General features: G+C 40.1%; 1 protein-coding gene across 4 annotated transcripts in view; it reads right to left on the minus strand.

Annotated features, from left to right (window-relative positions):
* Nucleotides 1-1,681: 1,681 nt before the first annotated feature.
* Nucleotides 1,682-26,752, minus strand: part of trim13 (tripartite motif containing 13) — a 31,146-nt gene continuing 6,075 nt past the window's right edge. Inside the window, exons 1-2 of one of the 4 annotated variants that reach the window (XM_063006623.1) lie at nucleotides 25,657-25,757; nucleotides 1,682-3,014 (exon numbers count right to left, since the gene is read on the minus strand). In XM_063006623.1, coding sequence (XP_062862693.1) covers nucleotides 1,794-3,014; nucleotides 25,657-25,659 — 1,224 coding nt within the window. In that variant the 5' untranslated portion in view covers nucleotides 25,660-25,757 and the 3' untranslated portion in view covers nucleotides 1,682-1,793. Of the gene's footprint in view, nucleotides 3,015-3,096; nucleotides 3,312-8,236; nucleotides 8,285-25,656; nucleotides 25,781-26,752 lie in introns of those variants that run through there. The other 3 variants (XM_063006624.1, XR_010014216.1, XM_063006625.1) reach the window with 3 other exon arrangements.

A 26,752-nucleotide genomic window follows, 5' to 3' on the forward strand; every position in this document is an offset into this window, starting at 1 on the left:
CCATGTTAAAATTGCCCAACTATGGTCAGACTCATGCTAATGTGGATGAGTTACAACTTACTGGCACCCATTGCACACAGCCGCTGTTTTTAAATCACTCCTAAAACATACCTTTACAAGCTGGCATTTGAACAGTGAGAAGCCATATTATAATTGTTTAGTCAATTTTTATCTGTTTTATTTTCTCTCTTACTCTGTATTTTTATTTGGTTTCACTTTTTTAACATAATGTCTTATGTATGCTTGTTTGATGTACAGCACTTTGGTCAACGTAAGTTGTTTTAAGAGTGCTTTATAAATAACATTTACTTACTATATGTATAGAAGTTTTGGGCAGGTGTGGAATAATGCTGCAAAGTAAGAATACTTTCAAAAATAGAAGTGCTATTAGTTTAATTTGGTAAATTAACAAAATTGATTGAACGAAAGAGAAATTGAAATCAAATTATATATATACAATATTAGGTGCGACTACCCTTTGCCTTCAAAATGGCATCAGTTCTTCTAGGTACACTTGCACACAGTTTTGGAAGGAATCCTGGGAGGTTGTTCCAAACATCTTGAAGAGCTGACCACGGAACTTCTGTGGATGTAGTCTTCCTCACATCCTTCTGTCTCTTCATGTAATCAGACAGACCTGATGATGTTAAGATCAGATCTCTGTGGGGCCATATCATCACTTCCAGAACTCCTTGTTCTTCTTTACACTGAAGATAGTTCTTAATGACATGGCTGCATGTTTGTGGTCATTGTCATGCTGCAGAATAAATCTGGAGCCAATTAGCCACCTCCCTGATGGTATTGCATGATGGATACGTAGCTACCTGTATTTCTCAGCATTAAGAACATCATAAATCCTGACCAAATCTTCAACTTCATTTTCTAAAATACAGCCCCAAACTTGCAAGGAACATCCACCATGCCTCACTGTTGCTTGCTGACACTCGTTATTGCACTGCTCTCTAGCCCTTCTGTGAGCAAACTGCCTTTTTGTTACAGCCAAATATTTCAACATTCAAAAAAAAAATTTCTATATTGTTTTTGTATAGGGTCCCACTGGCTTCTGCCAGTTCTGAGCTGATGGCACTGCTGGACATCTTCCGATTTTGAAGGGAAGTAAGAATGATGTGTCTTATCTGCTACACTGTTTTCTTGGGCAATTATTGTGTCTATGCTCCTCAACATTGCCCATTTCATTTCCCAACTTCTTCAAAGGAGCTTGAACAGCACATCTTGAAACCCCAATCTGCTTTGAAATATTTTGCCTAAGGGAAACCTTGATGGTTAATTACCTGGTGTCTTGCTGCTGTGCTCTGTATTGCCATGGTGTATAACCTTACAACCCTAATCTTATAAGTACTTAATCTGCGCACTGTGCTACAAAATATATTAATACATCTTTGCAGCTTGTTGAGTGTGACGTTCTGTACTTGAATTTGGCCCAGAAGGAGGAAGAGAGCATTCGAACATTCGTGTCCCCGTTATTCATAATGGTAAAATATATTAATAATTAGTACAGAGCAATTTTAAATACCATTAGATATCAGAAAATGTATGAAACAGAGAGGAGCGAGTAGTGTGTGCTGGAAAGAATCTTGGGTTCTTTAGCAAAAGGAAACGTCTGGAATAAATTTAAGTTTAAAAAGAAAAACAGATACTAAATACTAAAACTCATATACACTAAAATCAAATTACTTTAATAAGCACATAACTACATTTGCAAATTATTTTACATTAAATGAGAAATTCTCTTCCTGAGGACAGCGAAAGAAAACGTCCACTTTGTCCAAAAATCAGCTGATGAACTCTGAAGTGGTGTCGATGAGCTCCGTAATGCAGTTCCCACAGAAATCGGTGATAAACGCGCACACTCCCATCGCTTCTTGCCAGCAGAGCGCGAGCCAGCTCAACATTTCCGATGGAGCGGGAAGAGAGGCTGTGCTGATGTCGGAAACTGCTTTAGCAAAAATGTTGACTGTGAAACAGTCCGATGGAAGTTGGTTCAGCGTACACAGACACAGACAAAACAGCACGGCAAGTTTCCACAAGCTGCGAGAAAAACCTGGGTAGGGGAGGGGAGCCATCGGTGACCGAAAAGCGGCGCTATCGTGTGGAACGCGCAGCGCGTCCACGTCTCCGAGGCGAACACGGTCCCATTCGTGCACGTCAAAGCTGGGAACGAGCATGCTGACATCCACGTCCGTGTGTGCCGGAAGCGGCGTCTCGCGAATGCCGCGCACCTTTTCGCGAAAATCCTGCATGCGCTGCAAGAAGGTGAGCGGCTCGGAGAGTGAGCGGAAAGATTCTGCCACGTGCAACGCGCGCTGTTGTTCTTCCAGCGCCGAGCGGAGCCGGTTGATCTCCGGGTCGAAGGTCTGCATGACTGCTAGTTTCAGAGTCTCAAAGTCGGACAGGATCTCCCCACGCTTGTGCTCCAGCGAACGAATGAGCTTGTCAAAATATTCTGTGACCCGATCTGCATCTCGAGAGACCATCTGCAGCGCTTTTTTCTTCGATCCGTCGAGAGCTTCCAGGCATGAGAGCACATCGGCGCTTCTCCAACTCTCCACAGCACCAAGTAGCTCTTCAAAGCAAACTTTCTCGCGATCGTACGCCTCCTCCAGCCCGCAGAACTTGTGGCCTTTATGCTCTCCGGTCGTGGCGCAAAAACCGCAGATAAGCTTTAGGTCCGTGGCGCAGAAAATATTAAGCGGTTGGCTGCTGTGAGCCCGACACAAGGACATTTTTGGCCTGGAACGAATCTTGTTGTATTTTTCCACAATGCTGCGCAAAGAGTAGTTAATTTGGAATGCCGCGATGCCGTTGTGCACCGTCTCCTTTCGACACGTCGGGCATTTAAACGGGGGTCTCCACGCAGGAATTCGGTTACCGTCGAGGATGCCTTCCAAACATTTTTTGCAGAAACTGTGCGAACACGGGAGTACACGTGGGTCCTCGAAGAGACAACAGCAAATAGGACAAGTAAGCTCTTCTTCCAACAGATCCATCGCGAACTGAAATGAAAGATTAAAATCAGAGCCACCGCAATGGAAGTGAAAGCAAATAGATATCAAACATCACTAATTTGTATCTTACTGGCGCATCATTCTCCACTGCTGAAGTCTAACTCCATCGGAGCTGATGATTTTCACTTCGACCATTTCCTTTAATTCCACGTATAAGATTAAGCTGTTTTAAAGACCTACAAATAACACTTAAAATGTTTACTCTCATGCAAAAGAACCCCTAGTAAAGTGTACTTACATGTACTTAAAATATACTAAGATTTGTCTAAGTATACTATAAATAAGCTAGCAAATGTCTGTACCTATTTTAAACATGTTAAAAATATATTTAATCAAGTCAAGTTTTATCATACTTTTCAAAAATTTTCAAAAAGTATACTTTTAATAAATACTTTACCATAAAGTATACTTTTGGTTTAAGTTTCATTACATTTCTACAGTATATACTTACAAAGTATGTTAAACAAGTGTATTTTTTTCATAGTTACTTATTGATACAACAGTAAAACGTTTTTACTTATTTTGTTATATTAAAATAACAATTTTTAAATAATAATTTTAAATATATTTCAGTATTATTTAATTCTAATATGAAAAATAAATTAATCATATTAAAGAACAAATTTAGGTACTTTTTAATACTGTTAAGTATTTTTACTTTGTAATTAATGGATTTCATGTGATGCTGTAATTACACTTGCAAAGAACACAAATAGAAATAAACATATACACTCATTCACTGTACCTGAATGAACGAGTTAAAATACATTTTAAGTGTATTTCCAAGTGACTAGAGCTCACAATATTGCTAAACAGTTTATTTAACATTCCGTCAGTATTACAGATCAAATTGACTCAAATTAAGCAGATTTTAAAAACATGTAAAAACGTTAACTTCAACAACAAACTGGTATAAATCTTCACGTGTCTAGTCATATGACAAGGAATCTTAAGCTTTTAGGGTAGGTCAGAGCCGTAGATAGAGTTGCGACACTCCTTGATCGCCACGCGGTCACGTGGTTCATGTAACCTTCCAATAGTTCCAAACAAACCCGGCGCTGTCATGTTCTCATATGGGACAGGCAGCAGTGAATGAAATATTAAACGGCAAATAATAAACATTTGTAAAATTTCTGGGTATTTTCAACTGCGTTTACATTTACTGCATCTGCTTTAATCTCAATTTGGTATTTAAAGTGGAAGATTGATGTTTATAATGACTATAGGTCGTTCTTGTTAACACACAGTACATTATATTAGCATACATTACATAATGCCATATCATTAAGTAGTAGAGACAATATACAGTACAGAGATTAAAGTTTTTTATGTTTTGTTTTTTACATAAACTAATCTCCCTTCACTTTCCTGAGGATTCATAAAAATTATCATTTTGGTTAAACACTAAGCCATGTGGCTGGATTCATAAGGTTTACCTGCACTGAATGAACAGATTCATAAACACACTACTGTACCTTTAACATTATAGTGCAGGTAAATGAAAAATCATTCATTCATGTCTTATTTCATGAGTGATTAATAATTGATTCCTACATGTCATACATTAATGAATTCATTATGAATATGCACAAGTTCATTTTGTCTAATGTAAGTGGTGGACAAGGTACACAAACCATGCAGTTGAGTTAAAGTAGAGATATCCAAGGTAAAATATTACTCCAGTAAAGTAGTAGTAAAAGTAAAAATACTCTTTACCTCCACTTGAGTAAAAGTACTAAAGTATTTACCTTCAAATTATAAAAGTAAAAGTAGCATGATTTATTATGGCTCTAATGTTTTATGATAATTTCTGTAACAAGACTCTTGATTAATCAACTCATTTTAGGTGAAAATACTCTAGTGTCACTAATTAAGCTTAACTGACTAAGCTAAATTCGGTTATACCTATTAATTAAAATAAACATGTAACATTTAGTGCTGAGCAAATGCTAAACAATAACAGTATTAAGTATATTAATGACATCAAATTCATTATTTTTTTTAAAACAAAGCAACATACAGCTGAAAATGCTTGTTAAGTAGTGGAAATGAATGGGGCTCTATGGGTTGTTTGGAACTTTTGAGCAGCCCACGATGCGGAAGCTGCGCAGAAAAAATGTCCCGCCCCCTTTACAATGGTTCCCTATGGGAGTGTCGCCACTCTGTTCTCGCTACCGCTCTGGGGTAGGTATTACTTCTCATACGATTACGGCACTCCGGTGGCGGAGCGGTAAAACACGCAAACACATAAAAACTGACACGTCAAACTCGTTCTTTCGAACCTCGCGTCTGCTAAAAGTCCCAAAACCACCTCAAAACGAGAGAATTACGACCTCTACTGGTTGTTGGTTCCTAGTAAAAAAAAAAGAAAACCCAGATCAGTGCGCGACTGTTACATTTTGCTATGCTCTACAAAGAATCGGGTCTAGAATACAGGAAGTGGAAGTATATTTTTACTCTAAGTAAATATATTTGAAGTCTATTTTTTGAATATTTTTAATGTAATACAAGTGCACCTTACCGATTCGACCCAGTGGCGAAACCTACAGCAGGTTATTGTCGCTGAACCACTGGATGTCTAAATGGTGCTCAGAAAACTGCATTGATTTTGTAGATAATTGGTCCACTTTTGAGGGAAGGCCTGGTCTTTTGAAGCGGGATGGTGTCCACCCCTCGCGGGAGGGTGCTGCTCGCATTTCTTGCAGCATAGGTGACAGGCTTTACCACCGCGTTAGTGTAGCGACAGATAGTGGTAAATGACTACCCAGAGCCAAGACAGGCCTAACCGACTGTCTGCGAGTCGCAATCGGACGTCACCCGGAATCCTTAGGTCACAAACCATTGTGTCTGTTTACCGTGGCAGGTGTAAGCCAAAACAAAATCAAAAAGTATGTCATAATAACTTAATTAAAATGAATCTAAATGAACATGAAAACACTAGTAAGGCTAAACTAAAGTTAGGACTTCTAAATATCAGGTCACTTGCATGCAAAACAGTAATTGTAAATGAAATGATCACAGACAATTGTCTTAGTGCACTTTATTTAACTGAGACCTGGGCTAGACCTGAAGAGTATCTAGGTTTAAATGAAGCAACTCCTCCGGGTTACAGTTATGAACATGAGCCACATCTTAGCGGTCATGGTGGAGGAATAGCCACAAAGACATAGGTCTTACTGTAAAATCATCTCCCGTAACAAACTTGTTTGAAGTTCTTATCTCTGACATAGCCAATAAATGTTCATCTGATAAAACTAGTATGTTTAAGCTGGTTATTTTTTATCGACCCCCTGGTCCTTACTCAGAATTTCTTCATGAATTTGCCGATTTTCTTTCTAAATTAGTCATATCAACTAAAAAAGCTTTAATTGTTGGTGACTAATATTCATTATGAGGATAAGTGTAATCCACTCAAAATTGCGTTTGACTCCATTTTAGAATCTTTAGGCTATACCCAAAATGTAACGGGACCCACTCACCGCTGTAAACATACCGTAGATTTAATACTTACTTATGGTATGAACCTAGACAACATGGTAATTGTACCACAGAATGACTTAATTTCTGATCACTCCCTACTAATATATGAAGTGTCCCTATCCAATAATATACAGCTACCACATCGTTTTAAATGTAAGCGCACTATTACATCTGCAACTGCAGCAGCGTTCATAAACTGCCTACCAGAATTACCAAATATATCAGCATCAGAACCTAAAGAACTAGATCATGCAACTCAACACCTAGAGACCGTATTGCGCACAACCTTAGATAACGTAGCCCCACTCAAAACTAAACTGATTAGGGAGAAAAAGCTTGCTCCATGGTACAATGACCACACGCGCACTTAAACAAGCAGCACGAAAATTAGAACGCAAGTGGCGGCACACTACACTGGAAGTGTATAAGATAGCTTGGAAAGATGCTCTAACTTATAAACATGCCCTTATGAAAGCTAAATCTTTATATTATTCGTCCCTAATAGAGAAAAATAAGAACAATCCTAGATTCCTTTTTGAGACAGTGTCCAAATAAACTAAAAACGTCAATGAAACTGAATCTAATATACCACCCAACTGTACCAGCGATGATTTTTTAAAATTCTTTAATGATAAGATAGAAAAAATACGACTTCAGAGTCAGAGTGTGTCACTTGCCAATGTTAAGTATAAACTCACTCTGAGCAGCATTGGTGATAATAGTGATGATAATAGTAACAATGTAATCCAACTAAATTCCTTTAATCCAATCTCCCAAAATGAACTAACTGCATTGATTAAATCATCAAAGTCATCATCGTGTATACTCGACCCTGTTCCAACTCGTTTACTTAAAGATTTACTCCAAGCCATTGTAGATTCCCTGCTTACATTAATCAATGCATCCCTTAGCCTTGGGTACGTACCTAAATTGTTTAAAAGTGCTGTTATTAAACCCCTGATTAAAAAATCCTAATCTTGATCCACATGTTTTATCTAATTATAGGCCAATTTCAAACCTTCATTTTGTCTCTAAGATATTAGAAAAAGTAGTTTCCAAACAGTTATGTTCTTATTTGAATGAAAATTGTATTCATGAAAAATTTCAATCTGGATTTAGACCCAACCATAGTACCGAAACCGCATTAATTAGAGTAATTAATGAGTTGTTAATGTCTTCTGATAATGGATGTGTCTCTTTTCTTGTTCTATTAGATCTTAGTGCAGCGTTTCATTTGGTCGATCATAACATTTTACTGGATAGGTTAGAAAATACAGTAGGTGTTAAAGGACTCGCACTCTCTTGGTTCAAATCATATTTGACTGAACGCTCTCAATTTGTTTATGTAAATAATAAATGCTCAGAAACTACAAAAGTAAAGTGTAGTGTTCCACAGGGGTTGGTACTGGGACCGTTATTATTTACACTCTATATGCTTCCACTAGGAGAAATTATTCATAAACATGGCATAAATTTTCACTGCTATGCAGATGACACACAGCTGTATATATCAGCCAAACCAAATGATACTGACACAATCAGTAAGATAGAAGATTGTGTAAACGACATAAAAAACTGGATGTCGTGTAATTTTCTTTTACTTAATGTCATAAGGGGGGGAAACAGGACCCAAGATGGAGATAATTTAACAAAATATTTTATTAACAAAAATAAACAAATAATAACAAAAGATATTGAACTTAACAAAAACAAACCCGCGAACCCCTATCGCCAGCTTGCGAGGCCATCACGCTCAGCACTGCAGGGCAGGAGCCAGTCTGTAAAGAACAAGAGAGAAACCGAACTCGTGTGTGAGAAGTTTGGGTGATGAGATGGCTTTGTCACCAGCCGCGCTTCGCCGCAGCTGGGAAGCAGCCGATCTCTAAAAAACGAGAGGGAAAGCCGAACTCGCCTCAGCGCAGTTCGGGGAACCCAATGGCTATGTCACCAGCCGCACGTTGCTGTCGCTGGGAAGGAGCCGACCTGTAGAGAACAAGAGAAAAACCGAACTTGTGTGTGCGAAGTTCGGGCGATGAGATGGCTTTGTCACCAGCCGCGCTTTGCCGCAGCTGGGAAGGAGCCGATCTCTGAAAAACGAGAGGGAAAGCCGAACTCGCCTCAGCGCAGTTCGGGGAACCAGATGGCTATGTCACCAGCCACACGTTGCTGTCGCTGGGAAGGAGCCGATCTGTAGATCACAAAAAGCCAACTAAATTAAAAGAAACCAAACCAAACTAAACAGAAGGCGCGACAACCTGTGGCTGCACAGTACCTGCTTAAATAAGCAGGCACAGCTGCAGGTTGTCAGCGTTAATTAGTAGTCCTCTGATTTAAAGCCCTTTGTTCCATTGGCTCTGTAACTCCTGCGACGCCGGGAACCAGAGGTAGTTCACCCAACGCCGCAGGAACCCTTACACTTAATTCAGATAAAACAGAGGTTTTACTTGTTGGCTCTAAAGCTGCAAGAGATAAATTGTCTAACCTGGTGCTTAACCTAAACACTTTCTCTGTTACTCCCAGCCCAGATGTAAAAAACTTGGGTGTCACACTAGATTCAGATCTTTCCTTTGATACACATGTCAATAATATTACTAGAGTTGCTTTCTTTCATTTGCATAATATTTCTAAAATAAGAAATATACTATCTGTTAATGACGCTGAAAAACTGATCCATGCGTTTATAACTTCTCGGTTAGATGATTGTAACGCTCTTCTAACTGGATGCTCTGGTAGATCCATAAACAAACTCCATTTAGTTCAAAATGCAGCAGCTCGAGTGCTAACTAGAACTAGAACATTTGATCATATTAGTCCTGTTCTATCATCTCTACACTGGCTGCCAGTTAAATTCCGCATTGATTACAAAATACTTTTACTAACCTATAAAGCACCACATGGTCTGGCTCCACATTATCTGAGTGAACTTATTAATCACTACAACCCAGCGCGTCCACTTCGCTCACAAGATGCAGGGTTACTTATAGTTCCTAGAATTAAAAAGATCACGGCTGGTGGAAGAGCATTTTCTTACAAAGCTCCACAACTTTGGAATAATCTTCCTGCCTCTGTTCGGGATTCGGACACAGTCTCAATGTTTAAGTATAGACTGAAAACATATTTATTTTCTCAGGCTTTTTGATTAGTATAGACAAAGGCGCAGAGCTTGGGGGTTCTTGGTCATAGAAACTTGTGGTGATCAGGGATGTTGGGTTGCTGTCGTTCTGCCTCTCTTGTCCGATCACACAGGATTGGTGACGGTGGGGAGATGGGCGCTGATGTCCTATGAAAGCCTTCATGATCTTGTTACCTGCTCGCTCTGCCTTTTAGTTATGCTGTAATAATTAGGGCTGCCGGAGTCTAAAACTCTCTGTAAAACTGTTTTACTCAACTAGCATTGTTCATTATTAACTACATTCTATGTTGTTTTACCCCAAGGGCATTCTGATGGAAACCTGTTTACCCGCCAAGGTTAAGGATTCAAGTCAAGACTGCCGTGACAATGATGCTGCTCCTGCCGGATGTGACGGGTCTGGAGTAATTGCACCAAGAATGACAAGAACTCACTACGGACTTTATTGAAGACTAGAATGAGTAATAACCCTATTATTATTATTTATTTATTAATTTATTGCCAGTTATAACTTTTAGTTCATTTAATTCTGTGTTTGTATGATTTGTGTAAATCCTATTTATTTAAAGTATCCTCCAGGTCACCCAAGAAGGATGGGCCCTGCTGACTCTGGTTCCTCTCAAGGTTTCTTCCTGTAATTTTCAGGGAGTTTTTCCGTGCCACAGTCACCCTCAGCTTGCTCAACAGGGGTATTTGTATCTGTTGGTTTTGGATTTTGTAAAGTTGCTTTGAGACAATGTCTATTGTAAAAAGCGCTATATAAATAAAGTTGACCTGACTTGACTCAATTTAGTACAGTTTAGTACACTTAATACAATTAAAGTTGAGCTTTTGTATTATTTTTGTATAACTAAAGTATATTAAGTACAAAAATAGTTGTATATTTAAGTATACTTTTTTTTTCCACCAGGGACAAACAAGGTGAGCAGTCAGACCAACACAAACACAAACACACACACAATTTCCTTGAACTTATTGCTGTACAGACTTACCTCTTTCTAAATCTGGAGAGGTTTAACCATTTCAGGGCTAGGCACTGAGAACTTTTTTAATCAGCAAAAAACTATAATAATAGTGCCTAGTGGTTTTCATTAGAGGTACAAAGAGTATTTCAACAGCACAAACAGCAGATTATTCCCTTAATTATAGTGTTAATCTGTGTGCAAGGAGGTCTTGTACCTAATATATATACAGGGTGAGTCAAAAGTCACAGGACACTCTCTTATTTCAGAAACGAAAGGGAAAATGACATATCTGAATACCCCAGCAAGTAATGGGTGAGGGGGCCCATCTTGAAAGCCGCCATATTGGATCAAGCGCAAGTTTTTCCAATGGGAAGGTGGTCATGTAGCATATCATAGAAGACTAAAGAAGAGACAGAATTTTCTCAGAAATCGATTGCTGCAATTTGCAATATCTCTTGTGGTTCAAAAGTTATCAACACAGAAAGTTCAAAACTTTTGTTGTTCATTACAGGTAACTGAAAATTGAATTGACAGAAGAGAGGATTGAGGTGATTCTGATGTCTGGGGAACGCAGCTGCCGTATCAGACTTCAACAACCGACACCCAGAAAGACCACCAATTTCACACAGCACTGTTGCATCCCTCATAGCCAAATTCTGAGAAACCGGGACTGTGGACAACAAGCCATGTAGTGGTCGTCCGAAGACCGCTACCGACGAAGAAACCTCAACAATGGTTTTGGCAGCCTTTGCGAAAAGTCTACAACGCAGCACACAACGTCACGTCAAATAGCTGTGCATCACAAGGAACATTCACAGTTTGATAAATTTCTGTGTTGATAACTTTTGAACCACAAGAGATATTGCAAATCTGATTGTGGCAATCGATTTCTGAGAACATTCTGGTCTTTATTGATATGCTACATGACCACCTTCCCATTGGAAAAACTTGCCCTTGATCCAATATGGCGGCTTTCAAGATGGCAGCCATGTTCCGGACATAGCCTAAAAGATAGGCCCCCTCACCCATTACTTGCTGGGGTATTCAGATATGTCATTTTCCCTTTCGTTTCTGTCCTGTGACTTTTGACTCACCCTGTGTGTGTGTGTGTGTGTGTGTGTGTGTGTGTGTGTGTGTGTATATATATATATATATATATATATATATATATATATATATACACAGTGTATCACAAAAGTGAGTACACCCCTCACATTTCTGCAAATATTTTATTATATCTTTTCATGGGACAACACTATAGACATGAAACTTGGATATAACTTAGAGTAGTCAGTGTACAACTTGTATAGCAGTGTAGATTTGTCTTCTGAAAATAACTCAACACACAGCCATTAATGTCTAAATGGCTGGCAACATAAGTGAGTACACCCCACAGTGAACATGTCCAAATTGTGCCCAAAGTGTCAATATTTTGTGTGACCACCATTATTATCCAGCACTGCCTTAACCCTCCTGGGCATGGAATTCACCAGAGCTGCACAGGTTGCTACTGGAATCCTCTTCCACTCCTCCATGATGACATCACGGAGCTGGTGGATTTTAGACACCTTGAACTCCTCCACCTTCCACTTGAGGATGCGCCACAGGTGCTCAGTTGGGTTTAGTCCATCACCTTTACCTTCAGCTTCCTCAGCAAGGCAGTTGTCATCTTGGAGGTTGTGTTTGGGGTCGTTATCCTGTTGGAAAACTGCCATGAGGCCCAGTTTTTGAAGGGAGGGGATCATGCTCTGTTTCAGAATGTCACAGTACATGTTGGAATTCATGTTTCCCTCAATGAACTGCAGCTCCCCAGTGCCAGCAACACTCATGCAGCCCAAGACCATGATGCTACCACCACCATGCTTGACTGTAGGCAAGATACAGTTGTCTTGGTACTTCTCACCAGGGCGCCGCCACACATGCTGGACACCATCTGAGCCAAACAAGTTTATCTTGGTCTCGTCAGACCACAGGGCATTCCAGTAATCCATGTTCTTGGACTGCTTGTCTTCAGCAAACTGTTTGCGGGCTTTCTTGTGCGTCAGCTTCCTTCTGGGATGACGACCATGCAGACCGAGTTGATGCAGTGTGCGGCGTATGGTCTGAGCACTGACAGGCTGACCTCCCACGTCTTCAACCTCTGCAGCAATGCTGGCAGCACTCATGTGCCTATTTTTTAAAGCCAACCTCTGGATATGACGCCGAACACGTGGACTCAACTTCTTTGATCGACCCTGGCGAAGCCTGTTCCGAGTGGAACCTGTCCTGGAAAACCGCTGTATGACCTTGGCCACCATGCTGTAGCTCAGTTTCAGGGTGTTAGCAATCTTCTTATAGCCCAGGCCATCTTTGTGGAAAGCAACAATTCCATTTCTCACATCCTCAGAGAGTTCTTTGCCATGAGGTGCCATGTTGAATATCCAGTGGCCAGTATGAGAGAATTGTACCCAAAACACCAAATTTAACAGCCCTGCTCCCCATTTACACCTGGGACCTTGACACATGACACCAGGGAGGGACAACGACACATTTGGGCACAATTTGGACATGTTCACTGTGGGGTGTACTCACTTATGTTGCCAGCTATTTAGACATTAATGGCTGTGTGTTGAGTTCTTTTCAGAAGACAGTAAATCTACACTGCTATACAAGTTGAACACTGACTACTCTAAGTTATATCCAAGTTTCATGTCTATAGTGTTGTCCCATGAAAAGATATAATGAAATATTTGCTTATATATATACAGTGTATCACAAAAGTGAGTACACCCCTCACATTTCTGCAAATATTTCATTATATCTTTTCATGGGACAACACTATAGACATGAAACTTGGATATAACTTAGAGTAGTCAGTGTACAGCTTGTATAGCAGTGTAGATTTACTGTCTTCTGAAAATAACTCAACACACAGCCATTAATGTCTAAATGGCTGGCAACATAAGTGAGTACACCCCACAGTGAACATGTCCAAATTGTGCCCAAAGTGTCAATATTTTGTGTGACCACCATTATTATCCAGCACTGCCTTAACCCTCCTGGGCATGGAATTCACCAGAGCTGCACTGGTTGCTACTGGAATCCTCTTCCACTCCTCCATGATGACATCACGGAGCTGGTGGATGTTAGACACCTTGAACTCCTGCACCTTCCACTTGAGGATGCGCCACAGGTGCTCAATTGGGTTTAGTCCATCACCTTTACCTTCAGCTTCCTCAGCAAGGCAGTTGTCATCTTGGAGGTTGTGTTTTGGGGTCGTTATCCTGTTGGAAAACTGCCATGAGGCCCAGTTTTCGAAGGGAGGGGATCATGCTCTGTTTCAGAATGTCACAGTACATGTTGGAATTCATGTTTCCCTCAATGAACTGCAGCTCCCCAGTGCCAGCAACACTCATGCAGCCCAAGACCATGATGCTACCACCAACATACTTGACTGTAGGCAAGATACAGTTGTCTTGGTACTTCTCACCAGGGCGCCGCCACACATGCTGGACACCATCTGAGCCAAACAAGTTTATCTTGGTCTCGTCAGACCACAGGGCATTCCAGTAATCCATGTTCTTGGACTGCTTGTCTTCAGCAAACTGTTTGCTGGCTTTCTTGTGTGTCAGCTTCCTTCTGGGATGACGACCATGCAGACTGAGTAATGCAGTGTGCGGCGTATGGTCTGAGCACTGACAGGCTGACCTCCCACGTCTTCAACCTCTGCCGCAATGCTGGCAGCACTCATGTGTCTATTTTTTAAAGCCAACCTCTGGATATGACGCCGAACACGTGGACTCAACTTCCTTGGTCGACCCTGGCGAAGCCTGTTCCGAGTGGAACCTGTCCTGGAAAACCGCTGTATGACCTTGGCCACCATGCTGTAGCTCAGTTTCAGGGTGTTAGCAATCTTCTTATAGCCCAGGCCATCTTTGTGGAGAGCAACAATTCTATTTCTCACATCCTCAGAGAGTTCTTTGCCATGAGGTGCCATGTTGAATATCCAGTGGCCAGTATGAGAGCATTGTACCCAAAACACCAAATTTAACAGCCCTGCTCCCCATTTACACCTGGGACCTTGACACATGACACCAGGGAGGGACAACGACACATTTGGGCACAATTTGGACATGTTCACTGTGGGGTGTACTCACTTATGTTGCCAGCTATTTAGACATTAATGGCTGTGTGTTGAGTTATTTTCAGAAGACAGTAAATCTACACTGCTATACAAGCTGTACACTGACTACTCTAAGTTATATCCAAGTTTCATGTCTATAGTGTTGTCCCATGAAAAGATATAATGAAATATTTGCAGAAATGTGAGGGGTGTACTCACTTTTGTGATACACTGTATATATACAGTATATATATATATATATATATATATATATATATATATATATATATACAGTGGGGCCAAAAAGTATTTAGTCAGCCACTGATTGTGCAGGTTCTCCTACTTAGAAAGATGAGAGAGGTCTGTAATTTTCATCATAGGTACACTTTAACTATGAGAGACAAAATGAGAAAAAAAAAATCCAGGAAATCACATTGTAGGATTTTTAAAGAATTTATTTGTAAATTATGGTGGAAAATAAGTATTTGGTCAATAACAAAAGTTCAACTCAATACTTTGTAACATAATCTTTGTTGGCAATGACAGAGGTCAAACGTTTCCTGTAAGTCTTCACCAGGTTTGCACACACTGTAGCTGGTATTTTGGCCCATTCCTCCATGCAGATCTCCTCTAGAGCAGTGATGTTCTGGGGCTGTCGCTGGGCAACACGGACTCCACAAATTTTCTATGGGGTTGAGGTCTGGAGACTGGCTAGGCCACTCCAGGACCTTGAAATGCTTTTTACGGAGCCACTCCTTCGTTGCCCGAGCGGTGTGTTTGGGATCATTGTCATGCTGGAAGACCCAGCCACGTTCCATCTTCAATGCTCTCACTGATGGAAGGAGGTTTTGGCTTAAAATCTCACGATACATGGCCCCGTTCATTCTTCCCTTAACACGGATCAGTCGTCCTGTCCCCTTTGCAGAAAAACAGCCCCAAAGCATGATGTTTCCACCCCCATGCTTCACAGTAGGTATGGTGTTCTTGGGTTTTTCTTCTTCCTCCAAACACGACGAGTTGAGTTTTTACCAAAAAGTTCCATTTTGGCTTCATCTGACCACATGATATTCTCCCAATCCTCTTCTGGATCATCCATATGCTCTCTGGCAAACTTCAGACGGGCCTGGACATGTACTGGCTTAAGCAGGGGGACACGCCTGGCACTGCAGGATTTGAGTCCCTCTCGGCGTAGTGTGTATACTGATGGTAGCCTTTGTTACTTTGGTCCCAGCTCTCTGCAGGTCATTCATCAGGTCCCTCCGTGTAGTTCTGGGATTTTTGCTCACCGTTCTCATGATCATTTTGACCCCACGGGATGAGATCTTGCGTGGGGCCCTAGATCGAGGGAGAATATCAATGGTCTTGTATGTCTTCCATTTTCTTACAATTGCTCCCACAGTTGATTTATTCACACCAACCTGCTTGCCTATTGTAGATTCACTTTTCCCAGCCTGGTGCAGGTCTACAATTTTCTTCCTGGTGTCCTTCGACAGCTCGTTGGTCTTGGCCATGGTTGAGTTTGGAGTCTGACTGTTTGAGGCTGTGGACAGGTGTCTTTTATACAGATAAAGTCAAACAGGTGCCATTAATACAGGTAACGAGTGGAGGACAGAAGAGCTTCTTAAAGAAGAAGTTACAGGTCTGTGAGAGCCAGAAATCTTGCTTGTTTGTTATTGACCAAATACTTATTTTCCACCATAATTTACGAATAAATTCTTTAAAAATCGTACAATGTGATTTCCTGGATTTTTTTTTCTCATTTTGTCTCTCATAGTTGAAGTGTAGCTATGATGAAAATTACAGACCTCTCTCATCTTTCTAAGTAGGAAAACTTGCACAATCAGTGGCTGACTAAATACTTTTTGACCCCACTGTATATATACATACAGTATATATATATACACACACACACACACACACATATATATATATATATTATACACGCTATATTGCCAAAAGAACTCGCTAGCCTGCCTTCATACGCATATGAACTTAAGTTCATCCTGAAAAACTTACCATATTGAAGCACTTTGTAGTTCTACAATTACTGACTGTAGTCCATCTCTTTCACTACATGCTTTATTACCCACTTTCATGCTGTTCTGCAATGGTCAGGACCCCCACAGATGTTATTTATACATGCATATGAACTTGAGTTCATCCTGAAAACTTCTCTACATACTTTTTAACCTGCTTTCACCCTGTTCTTCAATGGTCAGGACCCCCCACAGGACCACCTCAGAGCAGGTATTATTTAGGTGGTGAATCATTCTCAGCACTGCAGTGACACTGACATGGTGGTGGTGTGTTAGTGTGTATTGTGCTGGTATGAGTGGATCAGACACAGCAGTGCTGCTGGAGTTTTAAAATACCATGTCCACTCACTGTCCACTCTATTAGACACTCCTACCAAGTTGGTCCACCTTGTAGATGTAAAGTCAGAGATGATCACTCATCTATTGCTGCTGTTTGAGTTGGTCATCACAGGATGCTGCCCACGGGGCGCTGTTGGCTGGATGTTTTTGGTTGTTGGATGATTCTCAGTCCAGCAGTGACAGTAAGGTGTTTAAAAACTCCAACAGCGCTGCCGTGTCTGATCCACTCATACCAGCACAACACACACTAACACACCACCACCATGTCAGTGTCACTGCAGTGCTGAGAATCATCCATCACCTAAATAATACCTGCTCTGAGGTGGTCCTGTGGGGGGTCCTGACCATTGAAGAACGGTGAAAGCAGGTTAAAAATTATGTAGAGAAGTTTTCAGGATGAACTCAAGTTCATATGCATGTATAAATAACATTGCTGAAGGTATTATTGTTATTGAACATTTTAAACTAGTTAGAATTTTGCTAAACCAGTTTGTAACTTTTGCCAGTGTCTCCATGAATTAATAGGAATTATGAAGCCAAGGGAACTTCATGACAGCAGGGCTGAGTGGTGATTTAAGACAATGCAAAGGATTACTGATTACTGCATAAGTTGCTCCATGCTGCAAGACAGAGCTGACAAGAGCATGATTGAAATTGTAAATATTTAGAGCAGCTATATTATACAGATTTCATCTAATTTTACCTTTATTATTAAAAAGTCAACACTATTTACTGATTTGTACAGCATTGTTACCTGTTTTTCTTGGGTTCAGTGTGATGGGTACATTTTAATGTGCAGAATTTACACCCGAACTACATATGTAAAAAATGTAGACACTAATCCTTCAGAAACTCAGCATGTGTTGTTGTTGTTGTTAATAAACTAGTTTAAAAATTACACAATTATTTGAGATGTATGGGCCGCATAGTGGCTCAGTGGGTAGCATTGTCGATTCACAGCAAGAAGGTCCTGGGCTCGATTTACAGGTGGGTTCTTTCTGTGTGGAGTTTGCATGTTCTCCCATGTGTATGTGGGGTTTTTTCCGGGTGCTCCGGTTTTCTCCCACAGTCCAAAGACATGCAAGTGAGGTGAATTGAAGATACAAAATTGTCTATGACTGTGTTTGATATTAAACTTGTAAATTGATAAATCTTGTGTAATGAGTAACTACCATTCCTGTCATGAATGTAATCAACATGGTATTAAAATCCTAAAAAAAAAAATTTGAGATATATGTCTGAGACAGGTAAATGAATCAAGTGTGCTACTTATCATTTTTTAATAAAATATAGAGCTACAGAGATGTGCTACCACTAGTTATAATAAGATATAGACCTATCGAGATGTGTTACCACTAATTATAATAAGATACAGACCTATCGAGATGTGCTACCTATACAGTGGGGGAAACAAGTATTTGATCCCCTGCTGATTTTGTAAGTTTACCCCCTTACAAAGACTTGAACAGTCTATAATTTTTATGGAAGGTTTATTTTAACAGAGAGACAGAATATCAACAAAAAATCTAGAAAAAAAACATTAAATAAAAGTTATAAATTAATTTGTATTTAATTAAGGGAAATAAGTATTTGATCCCCTACCAACCAGCAAGAATTCTGACCCCCACAGACCGGTTATGTGCCCATGAGGCACACAAATTAGTCCTGTCCCTGTATAAAAGACTCCTGTCACAGAATCAGTTTCTTCCGTTCAAATCTCTCGACCACCATGGGCAAGACCAAAGAGCTATCAAAGGACGTCAGGGACAAGATTGTAGACCTGCACAAGGCTGGAATGGGCTACAAGACCATCAGCAAGAAGCTTGCTGAGAATGAGACCACTGTTGGTGCAATAATTAGAAAATGGAAGAAATACAAGATCACAGTCAATCACCCTCACTCTGGAGCTCCATACAAGATCTCACCTGGTGGGGTAAGAATGATTCTGAGAAGAGAGGTGAGGTCAGTCCAGAATTACACGGGAGGAGCTTGTCAATGATCTCAAGGGAGCTGGGAGCACAGTCACCAAGAAAACCATTAGTAACACACTTCGCCATAATGGATTGAGATCCTGCAGTGCCCGCAAAGTCCCTTTGCTCAAGAAGGCTCATGTACAGGCCCGTCTGAAGTTTGCCAATGAACACCTGAATTAGGGCTGGGCGATATATCGAGATTTTATAATACAGTATATCGATATATTTTCATACGCGATATAAGATAAGACAATATAGCTTATATCGATATAGATGTTGCGTTCCAATTAGATCCGACAGTTCGACTTTCTCTTCTCCCAGTTTGTCTCTGCACATGTTCACCTGCCCCACCTCTCTCCCTCACTGAACACAACTCGCCCCTCCCCACCGCTTCACCAGTAATTCCTGCAGGCAGCGATAGCATGGAGACGGATAAAGACATGACAGAAGCTATCGAGGAGGAGCTGCTTAGTAAAAAGAAAAATAATGGCTCAATTATTTTGAGATGGTTCGGATTCAAAGTGTCAGATGAGCAGCAGAATAATGTATTCTGTAGAGAATGCCGAAAACAAGTCCAGACAAAATCTTCGAGCTCCGTGTACCTTTCGTTTTTCACTTCAAATCCCAAAGTTGAAAAACAAGAAAACGAGTCGTTATTCGTTTCAAAAACCAATATAAACATACAAGCGCATGCACGGGCTGACATGCACGTTAGTTTATACTGGATGATATCCCGACGTCCGAGACTCATTTATTTATTTATCTTTTATTATAGTATTTCTTGTTCTCGGCCAATAAACATCCTAAAATTAATAAAATTGCATGAACTAACTCTGCAGTAAACAAGGAGCAAACAGCAATTAAACAACAAATAAAGCTGTTAAATAATAATGAAGTGCATGAAGCAGAACGCTGATTAAAATGCATTATATATTGTAATAGTTACACAGTGACATGAATGATTAGTTCTGCCTGTATTACAGAACTGAGTTTTATATGGTAAAAGAAAATATGAATGTAAATGTTAATGTTGTGGCGACTGAAGTAAAAATAATGTATAAAGTCCAAACATGTGAGGGGGGGTTTAACGAGAATGCTACTTTTAATGTCACACAAGCTCAGTGCAAAACACGCAAGCTCACACAAGCGCAGCCGGAAACGGTCAATTTCTGTTATCTTCCCTACACACTCGCTCCCTGCGCCCTATAGTACACTTAACATTCTTAAAGGGCCAGACAATATATTTGTAATTCACATTACACAACAGGTGAGACGTTAGAAAACAAACTTTTTCTTACAATAGTTCTTGTGTGAAGCTTCCCAGCATGAATATTAATAAAAGTGCCTGTAAAAAATTTGGAACATGTAGCTTTGTCTCAGAAGTGTCTTGTTGTTATTACCTTATGGGATGAAAAAATATGCTGATATATATCGTATATTGCCATTCAGCTAAAAAATATCGAGATATAATTTTTGATCCATATCGCCCAGCCCTAACCTGAATGATTCAAAGAAAGCTTGGGAGAATGTAATATGGTCAGATGAGACCAAAATTGAGCTCTTTGGCATCAACTCCACTCGCCGTGTTTGGAGGCAAAGAAATGCCCGGTGGGGATGGTGTTCTTGGGGTCATATCCAGCATTTCTCTGCTCCCAGCTCCCTTGAGATCATTGACAAGCTCCTCCCGTGTAATTCTGGACTGACCTCACCTTTCTCAGAATCATTCTTACTCCACCAGGTGAGATCTTGCATGGAGCTCCAGAGTGAGGGTGATTGACTGTGATCTTGTATTTCTTCCATTTTCTAATTATCGCACCAACAGTGGTCTCTTTCTTAGCAAGCTTCTTGCTGATGGTCTTGTAGCCCATTCCAGCCTTGTGCAGGTCTACAATCTTGTCCCTGATGTCCTTTGATAGCTCTTTGGTCTTGCCCATGGTGGTCGAGAGATTTGAACGGATGAAACTGATTCTGTGACAGGAGTCTTTTATACAGGGACAGGACTAATTTGTGTGCCTCATGGGCACATAACCGGTCTGTGGGGGTCAGAATTCTTGCTGGTTGGTAGGGGATCAAATACTTATTTCCCTTAATTACATACAAATTAATTTATAACTTTTATTTAATGTTTTTTTTCTGGATTTTTTGTTGATCTTCTGTCTCTCTCTGTTAAAATAAACCTTCCATAAAAATTATAGACTGTTCAAGTCTTTGTAAGGGGGTAAACTTACAAAATCAGCAGGGGATCAAATACTTATTTCCCCCACTGTAGTTTATAAGATACAGACCCATCGAGATGTGCTACCTATAGTTTATAATAAGATACAGACCCATCGAAATGTGCTACCTATAGTTTATAATAAGATACAGACCTATCGATATGTGCTACCACTAATTATAATAATATACAGACCCATCGAGATGTGCTACCTATAGTTTATAATAAGATACAGACCCATCGAAATGTGCTACCTATAGTTTATAATAAGATACAGACCTATCGATATGTGCTACCACTAATTATAATAATATACAGACCTATCGAGATGTGCTGCCTATAGTTTATAATAAAATACAGACCTATCGAGATGTGCTACCTATAGCTTATAATAAAATACAGACCTATCGAGATGTGCTACCTATAGTTTATAATAAAATACAGACCTATCGAGATGTGCTAGCTATAGTTTATTAAAGGAATAAGCCACGAGAGGCCGTACGTTACTGTGATTTTAGCACGGGGATGACGTTTTCTTTCCCCGTGCTAAAATCGTAACAGTAACGTACGGTCTCGAGTGGCTTATTGCTTTTATAAAACGGCGGTCAACATAAAATATAATAAATACAACAATGTTTAATCATAAATGTATTTATTGTGTATAAACTTACAATAAAGCTCTATTAACTCATCTATTCAAAATGGCATTTAACTTGTAACAACACGAAATAAATGCTTTTATTTTTGCTATTCTTTTTAATAGTTTTTATACTTAGATCACGACAGAAATGTTAAGTCCTAGATCCTAAAACTTGTAAAGTTTTCAGTTTCCTGATTGCATGTGAATCTGTCCTGTCTCTGTCTAATTTTAAGAAATTGTTCTATATTTGTTGTTCTCTCTCATAATTTAGCTAATTTTTAATGAACTGTCTTATGCTGCTCTCTTTGTTTTTATCTTAATTATTCTTGATGTTGATGTACTATTTTGATTTTGTACTATGATTTGTATGGTGTATGTACGTATTTGTTTTGATTATTTGTCTTATGTAAAGCATCTTTGAGTATCTTGAAAAGCGCTATATAAATAAAATGTATTATTATTATTATTAAAGCATTCTTCCGATTAACAGGTAATCCGATTAACAGTGTTGCTAGGCAACGTGAGGGCGAAAATAACATTAACTTTTTCTTTTCAGTGGCGTATTAATATGGAATGATGTGAGGTGGTCCTAGGTGTGCGTTTATCGGGGATTTTACAACGGCTTCGAACGCGGCTCAGCCAATCAGATTTTAGGAGCGGAACTATCCGTTTTATAAAATAAAATACAGACCTATCGAGATGTGCTACCTATAGTTTATAATAAAATACAGACCTATCGAGATGTGCTACCACTAGTTATAATAATATATAGACCTATTGAGATGTGCTACCACTAATTATAATAAGATATAGACATAATTTTAATAAGAATAGATCGATAAAACTTAAATATTTACTACAGGAATACATTTCGATAAGGTAGGACAAATCGACAGATAGATCTATAAATCTGCGCTACGGTAGGAAGTTTCGATAGGGTAGGACAAATCGACAGAACACCGGCCTCGTTATATTCACAGGGGCTCCCGGAGAAAGCTTGTTTATATTCGAAACGGTAACGCTATTCCGTCCTTCTGGTCAGCCGTGCACACTGTCGCTCCGCAAACACGTCATCAGAGCGCTGCTGCCTTGCACACTAGTAGCGGTGTGGTCTCCATGACAACGCTGTCCACGGAGTGGGATGGGAAACGCGGAGTGGATTTTCATCTGCTTCGACCGATACCGAGATTCACTGCATCATCTAATCTCAAAATTTAACTGTTTAATGTACAATCATTAACAAACAAATCTTATTTTATACACGACCATATCCTGGACAAATATCTGGATTTAATGTGTCTCACAGAAACCTGGCATCAACCAGAGGTTTTTTCTGTTTTAAATGAGACGTGTCCTCCTGGTTATTGTTATCTTCAGAAAGCCCGTAGCACTGGTCGTGGTGGTGGCCTGGCTGTTATCTACCGGAGTGATTTGGATCTGTTTACTTTGCCTCTACCCGAGCTGTCTTCTTTTGAATGCTTGGCATTCAGATGTAAACCCCCTTTCCCTGTGACAATTTTGCTCATTTATCGACCTCCTAAATATAACCATTCCTTCTTCTCTGAGATGTACAACCTTCTCTCATCATTCTGTACTTCTTCTGCCAACATTATAATACTAGGGGACTTTAACATTCATGTTGACACCCCCTCCTGTTGCTCAGCAGTTGAATTTTTGCAAACAATGGACTGTTTTAATCTCAAGCAGTTTGTTAATGTCCCCATGCATACTAGGGGGCACACTTGATTTAGTTATTACTGCTTCCGCCACTGTCAGCAGACTATCTGTTTATGATCTGGGTGTGTCCGATCATAAGGTGGTCTCTATGGATCTGCCATTTCTTGCACCTCTCCTTAGGCCCAAACGCCAAATTTGTTTTAGGAATTTGAAAAATATTAACCAAGAAACCATGACAGCTGATCTATGACATCATCTTCATTCAAATCCTTCTGGAAACTTTACATCAGTCAGTGATGCAGTGGATTTCTATAATAGAAAACTAAGCAACATTTTGGATCTCCATGCCCCTGTTAAAACCAAGACAGTCACCTCTCGTGCTCAGCCCCCTGGTTCACTAATGAACTACGGAAAATGAAGACAGCTGGGCGTGCCCTTGAGCGCTGCTACAAAGCCTCCGGCCTCACCGTACACAAGTTGGCCTATCGGGAACATCAGAAGGCATACTCAAGGTCCCTTAGAGAGGCTCGCTCACAATTTTATTCAAGCATCATTAACAACAGTCCAGGGAATTCTAAACAGTTATTCTCCACTATCAATCATCTCCTCAACCCACAGGTCCCCTCAATCACTACAGCTACAGAAGAGCGCTGTAATTTACATTTTCGGCATTTAGCAGACGCTTTTATCCAAAGCGACTTACAGTATACAATCTAAGCAGTTGAGGGTTAAGGGCCTTGCTCAAGGACCCACAGTGGCAACCTGGCAGTGGTGGGGCTTGAACCAGCAACCTTCTGATTACTGGTCCAGTACCTTAACCGCTAGGCTACAGCTGCCCTAATAACTGCTGTAATAACTTTATGACTTATTTCAAAACAAAAATGGACTCAATCCGATCTGATCTCTCTAGTACCAACTCTCTACAAGTGCAGACTCTTTTTTATACACAGGCAGAGGTTTCCCAGCCCCTTAACTGTTTCCCAGAAGTCTCACAACAACAGATTGAAGACATTATCAGGAAGATGAAATCCTCCACCTGTGCCCTGGACCCCTTTCCTACTGCTTTAGTAAATTGCACACCGTTACTATAAGTCCTCTGATTACAACTGTAGTAAATTACTCCCTCCAAGCTGGCTATGTTCCACCTTCTCTAAAAACTGCCATAATTAGACCACTTCTAAAAAAAACAGCACTTGATCCTGAAGTTTTGGCAAATTATAGGCCTTTCTCCAATCTTCCTTTTCTCTCTAAGGTATTGGAAAAAGTAGTTGACACTTATCTCCAGGATCACCTTAAACACAACAACCTTTTTGAAAAATTTCAGTCTGGTTTCCGCTCTGCTCATAGCACAGAAACGGCCTTGGTTAAAGTTACCAATGACCTTCTGATGATGGCTGACATTGGCTCACCTTCTCTGCTTGTCGTCCTTGATTTATCTGCAGCATTTGACACCATTGACCATGGTATGCTCTTAAGCCGGTTATACTACACCATTGGACTCACTGACACTGCTCTGGCTTGGTTTCAGTCCTATCTTACCGACAGAACAGAGTACATCTCCATTGGAAATGCAAGGTCCCAGTCATATGCTGTGACATGTGGAGTCCCCCAGGGGTCAGTCCTGGGCCCCGTCCTTTTCACCCTATACATGCTTCCCCTTGGCCAAATTATAAAGCGCTATGGAGTTTCATTTCACTGCTACGCTGATGATATACAACTTTACATGAAAATTGACACAAATTCCCTCCATTCTTCTGCTTCCACATCATCATCTTCATCAGCATCTCTTTCAATACTCTCTGCCTGCCTGGACGAGATAAGTTTGTGGATGAAACACAACTTTCTTCAGCTGAACAGTGCAAAAACTGAAGTGATGTTGGTTGGCACCTCACTCCAGACCCAGTCATCACCTATAACCAGTATTACACTGGCTGGTCATACTATTTCTCCCTCTTCAATGGTTATCAATCTTGGCATAAAATTCAACCCTCAACTCACTTTTGAAGCCAATATTAAACATCTATGCAAGACCTCCTTTCATCATCTCAGAAACATTGGCAAACTTCGTCCTACCATCACCGTCTCAGATGCTGAATAGCTGGTTCATGCTTTTGTTTCCTCCAGGCTGGATTACTGCAATGCACTTCTCATCGGGATTTCTACCAAGAGTCTCCAGACATTACAGTATATCCAGAATAGTGCTGCACAGATCCTGCTGAGAGTACGGAAACACGAGCACATCACACCTATTCTTCATTCACTCCACTGGCTCTGCAAGGATAGAATATAAAATTTCTCTCCTTACATATCAGTGCATCTATGGAAATGCACCGCCCTACATGAAAGAACTTCTTACCCCTAAAATTTCATCGCGATCCCTCCGTTCTGCAAACTCAAACCTTCTCCACATTCCCAGAACTAAACTAAGTACCATGGGTGATCGGGCTTTCTGTTCTGCTGCTCCTCGTCTATGGAATGCCCTTCCCAACCATCTGAGGGCACCACAGACGATTGAGAGTTTTAAAAATGGTCTAAAAACTTTTCTTTTTAACAAATGTTACGACTCTTAAATAACCGCTGATTTTATGATGTATGTCTCATGATGCTATGATGTTTATATTTGTTTTATATTTCATTATTTTTTATATTACTCTTTTTCTGTAGCACTTTGAGATTTGTTTTCAAATGTAAAGTGCGTTATAAATAAAATTTATTATTATTATTATTATTATTATAAGTCAGAAATCAATGTCCTGTTTTTGCCTCTTTCATTGTAACCATAGACACACACTAAGATAAAGTTTTCATCCTTAATTTCTGTTATCACGATCAACCAATGCCCATTTGTGTCACTAGTATGACTTATAATTTTACCAGGAAATCTGTTAAACAGAACCATAACATCAGCTGAGTGTGATGTCCCATGACTGACAAAAATTGAATCACCCCACTGTAACTTCCAAAAATTCACATCATCTTCAACAGAATGAGTTTCTTGTAGAAAAACACAATTAGCTTTTTGCTCCTTAGCCCCCTAGCATTTAAGGAAAGTCTAAACATACTGCGGTGTAAAGAGTAGCGCCATATTCCTCTCAGAGCGGTAGAGAGAACAGAGTGGCGACACTCCCATAGGGAACCGTTGTAAAGGGGGCGGGACATTTTCTTGCGC

The sequence above is a fragment of the Trichomycterus rosablanca genome, chromosome 12 (genome assembly GCF_030014385.1).
Source record: "Trichomycterus rosablanca isolate fTriRos1 chromosome 12, fTriRos1.hap1, whole genome shotgun sequence".
Taxonomy (NCBI): Eukaryota; Metazoa; Chordata; class Actinopteri; order Siluriformes; family Trichomycteridae; genus Trichomycterus; species Trichomycterus rosablanca.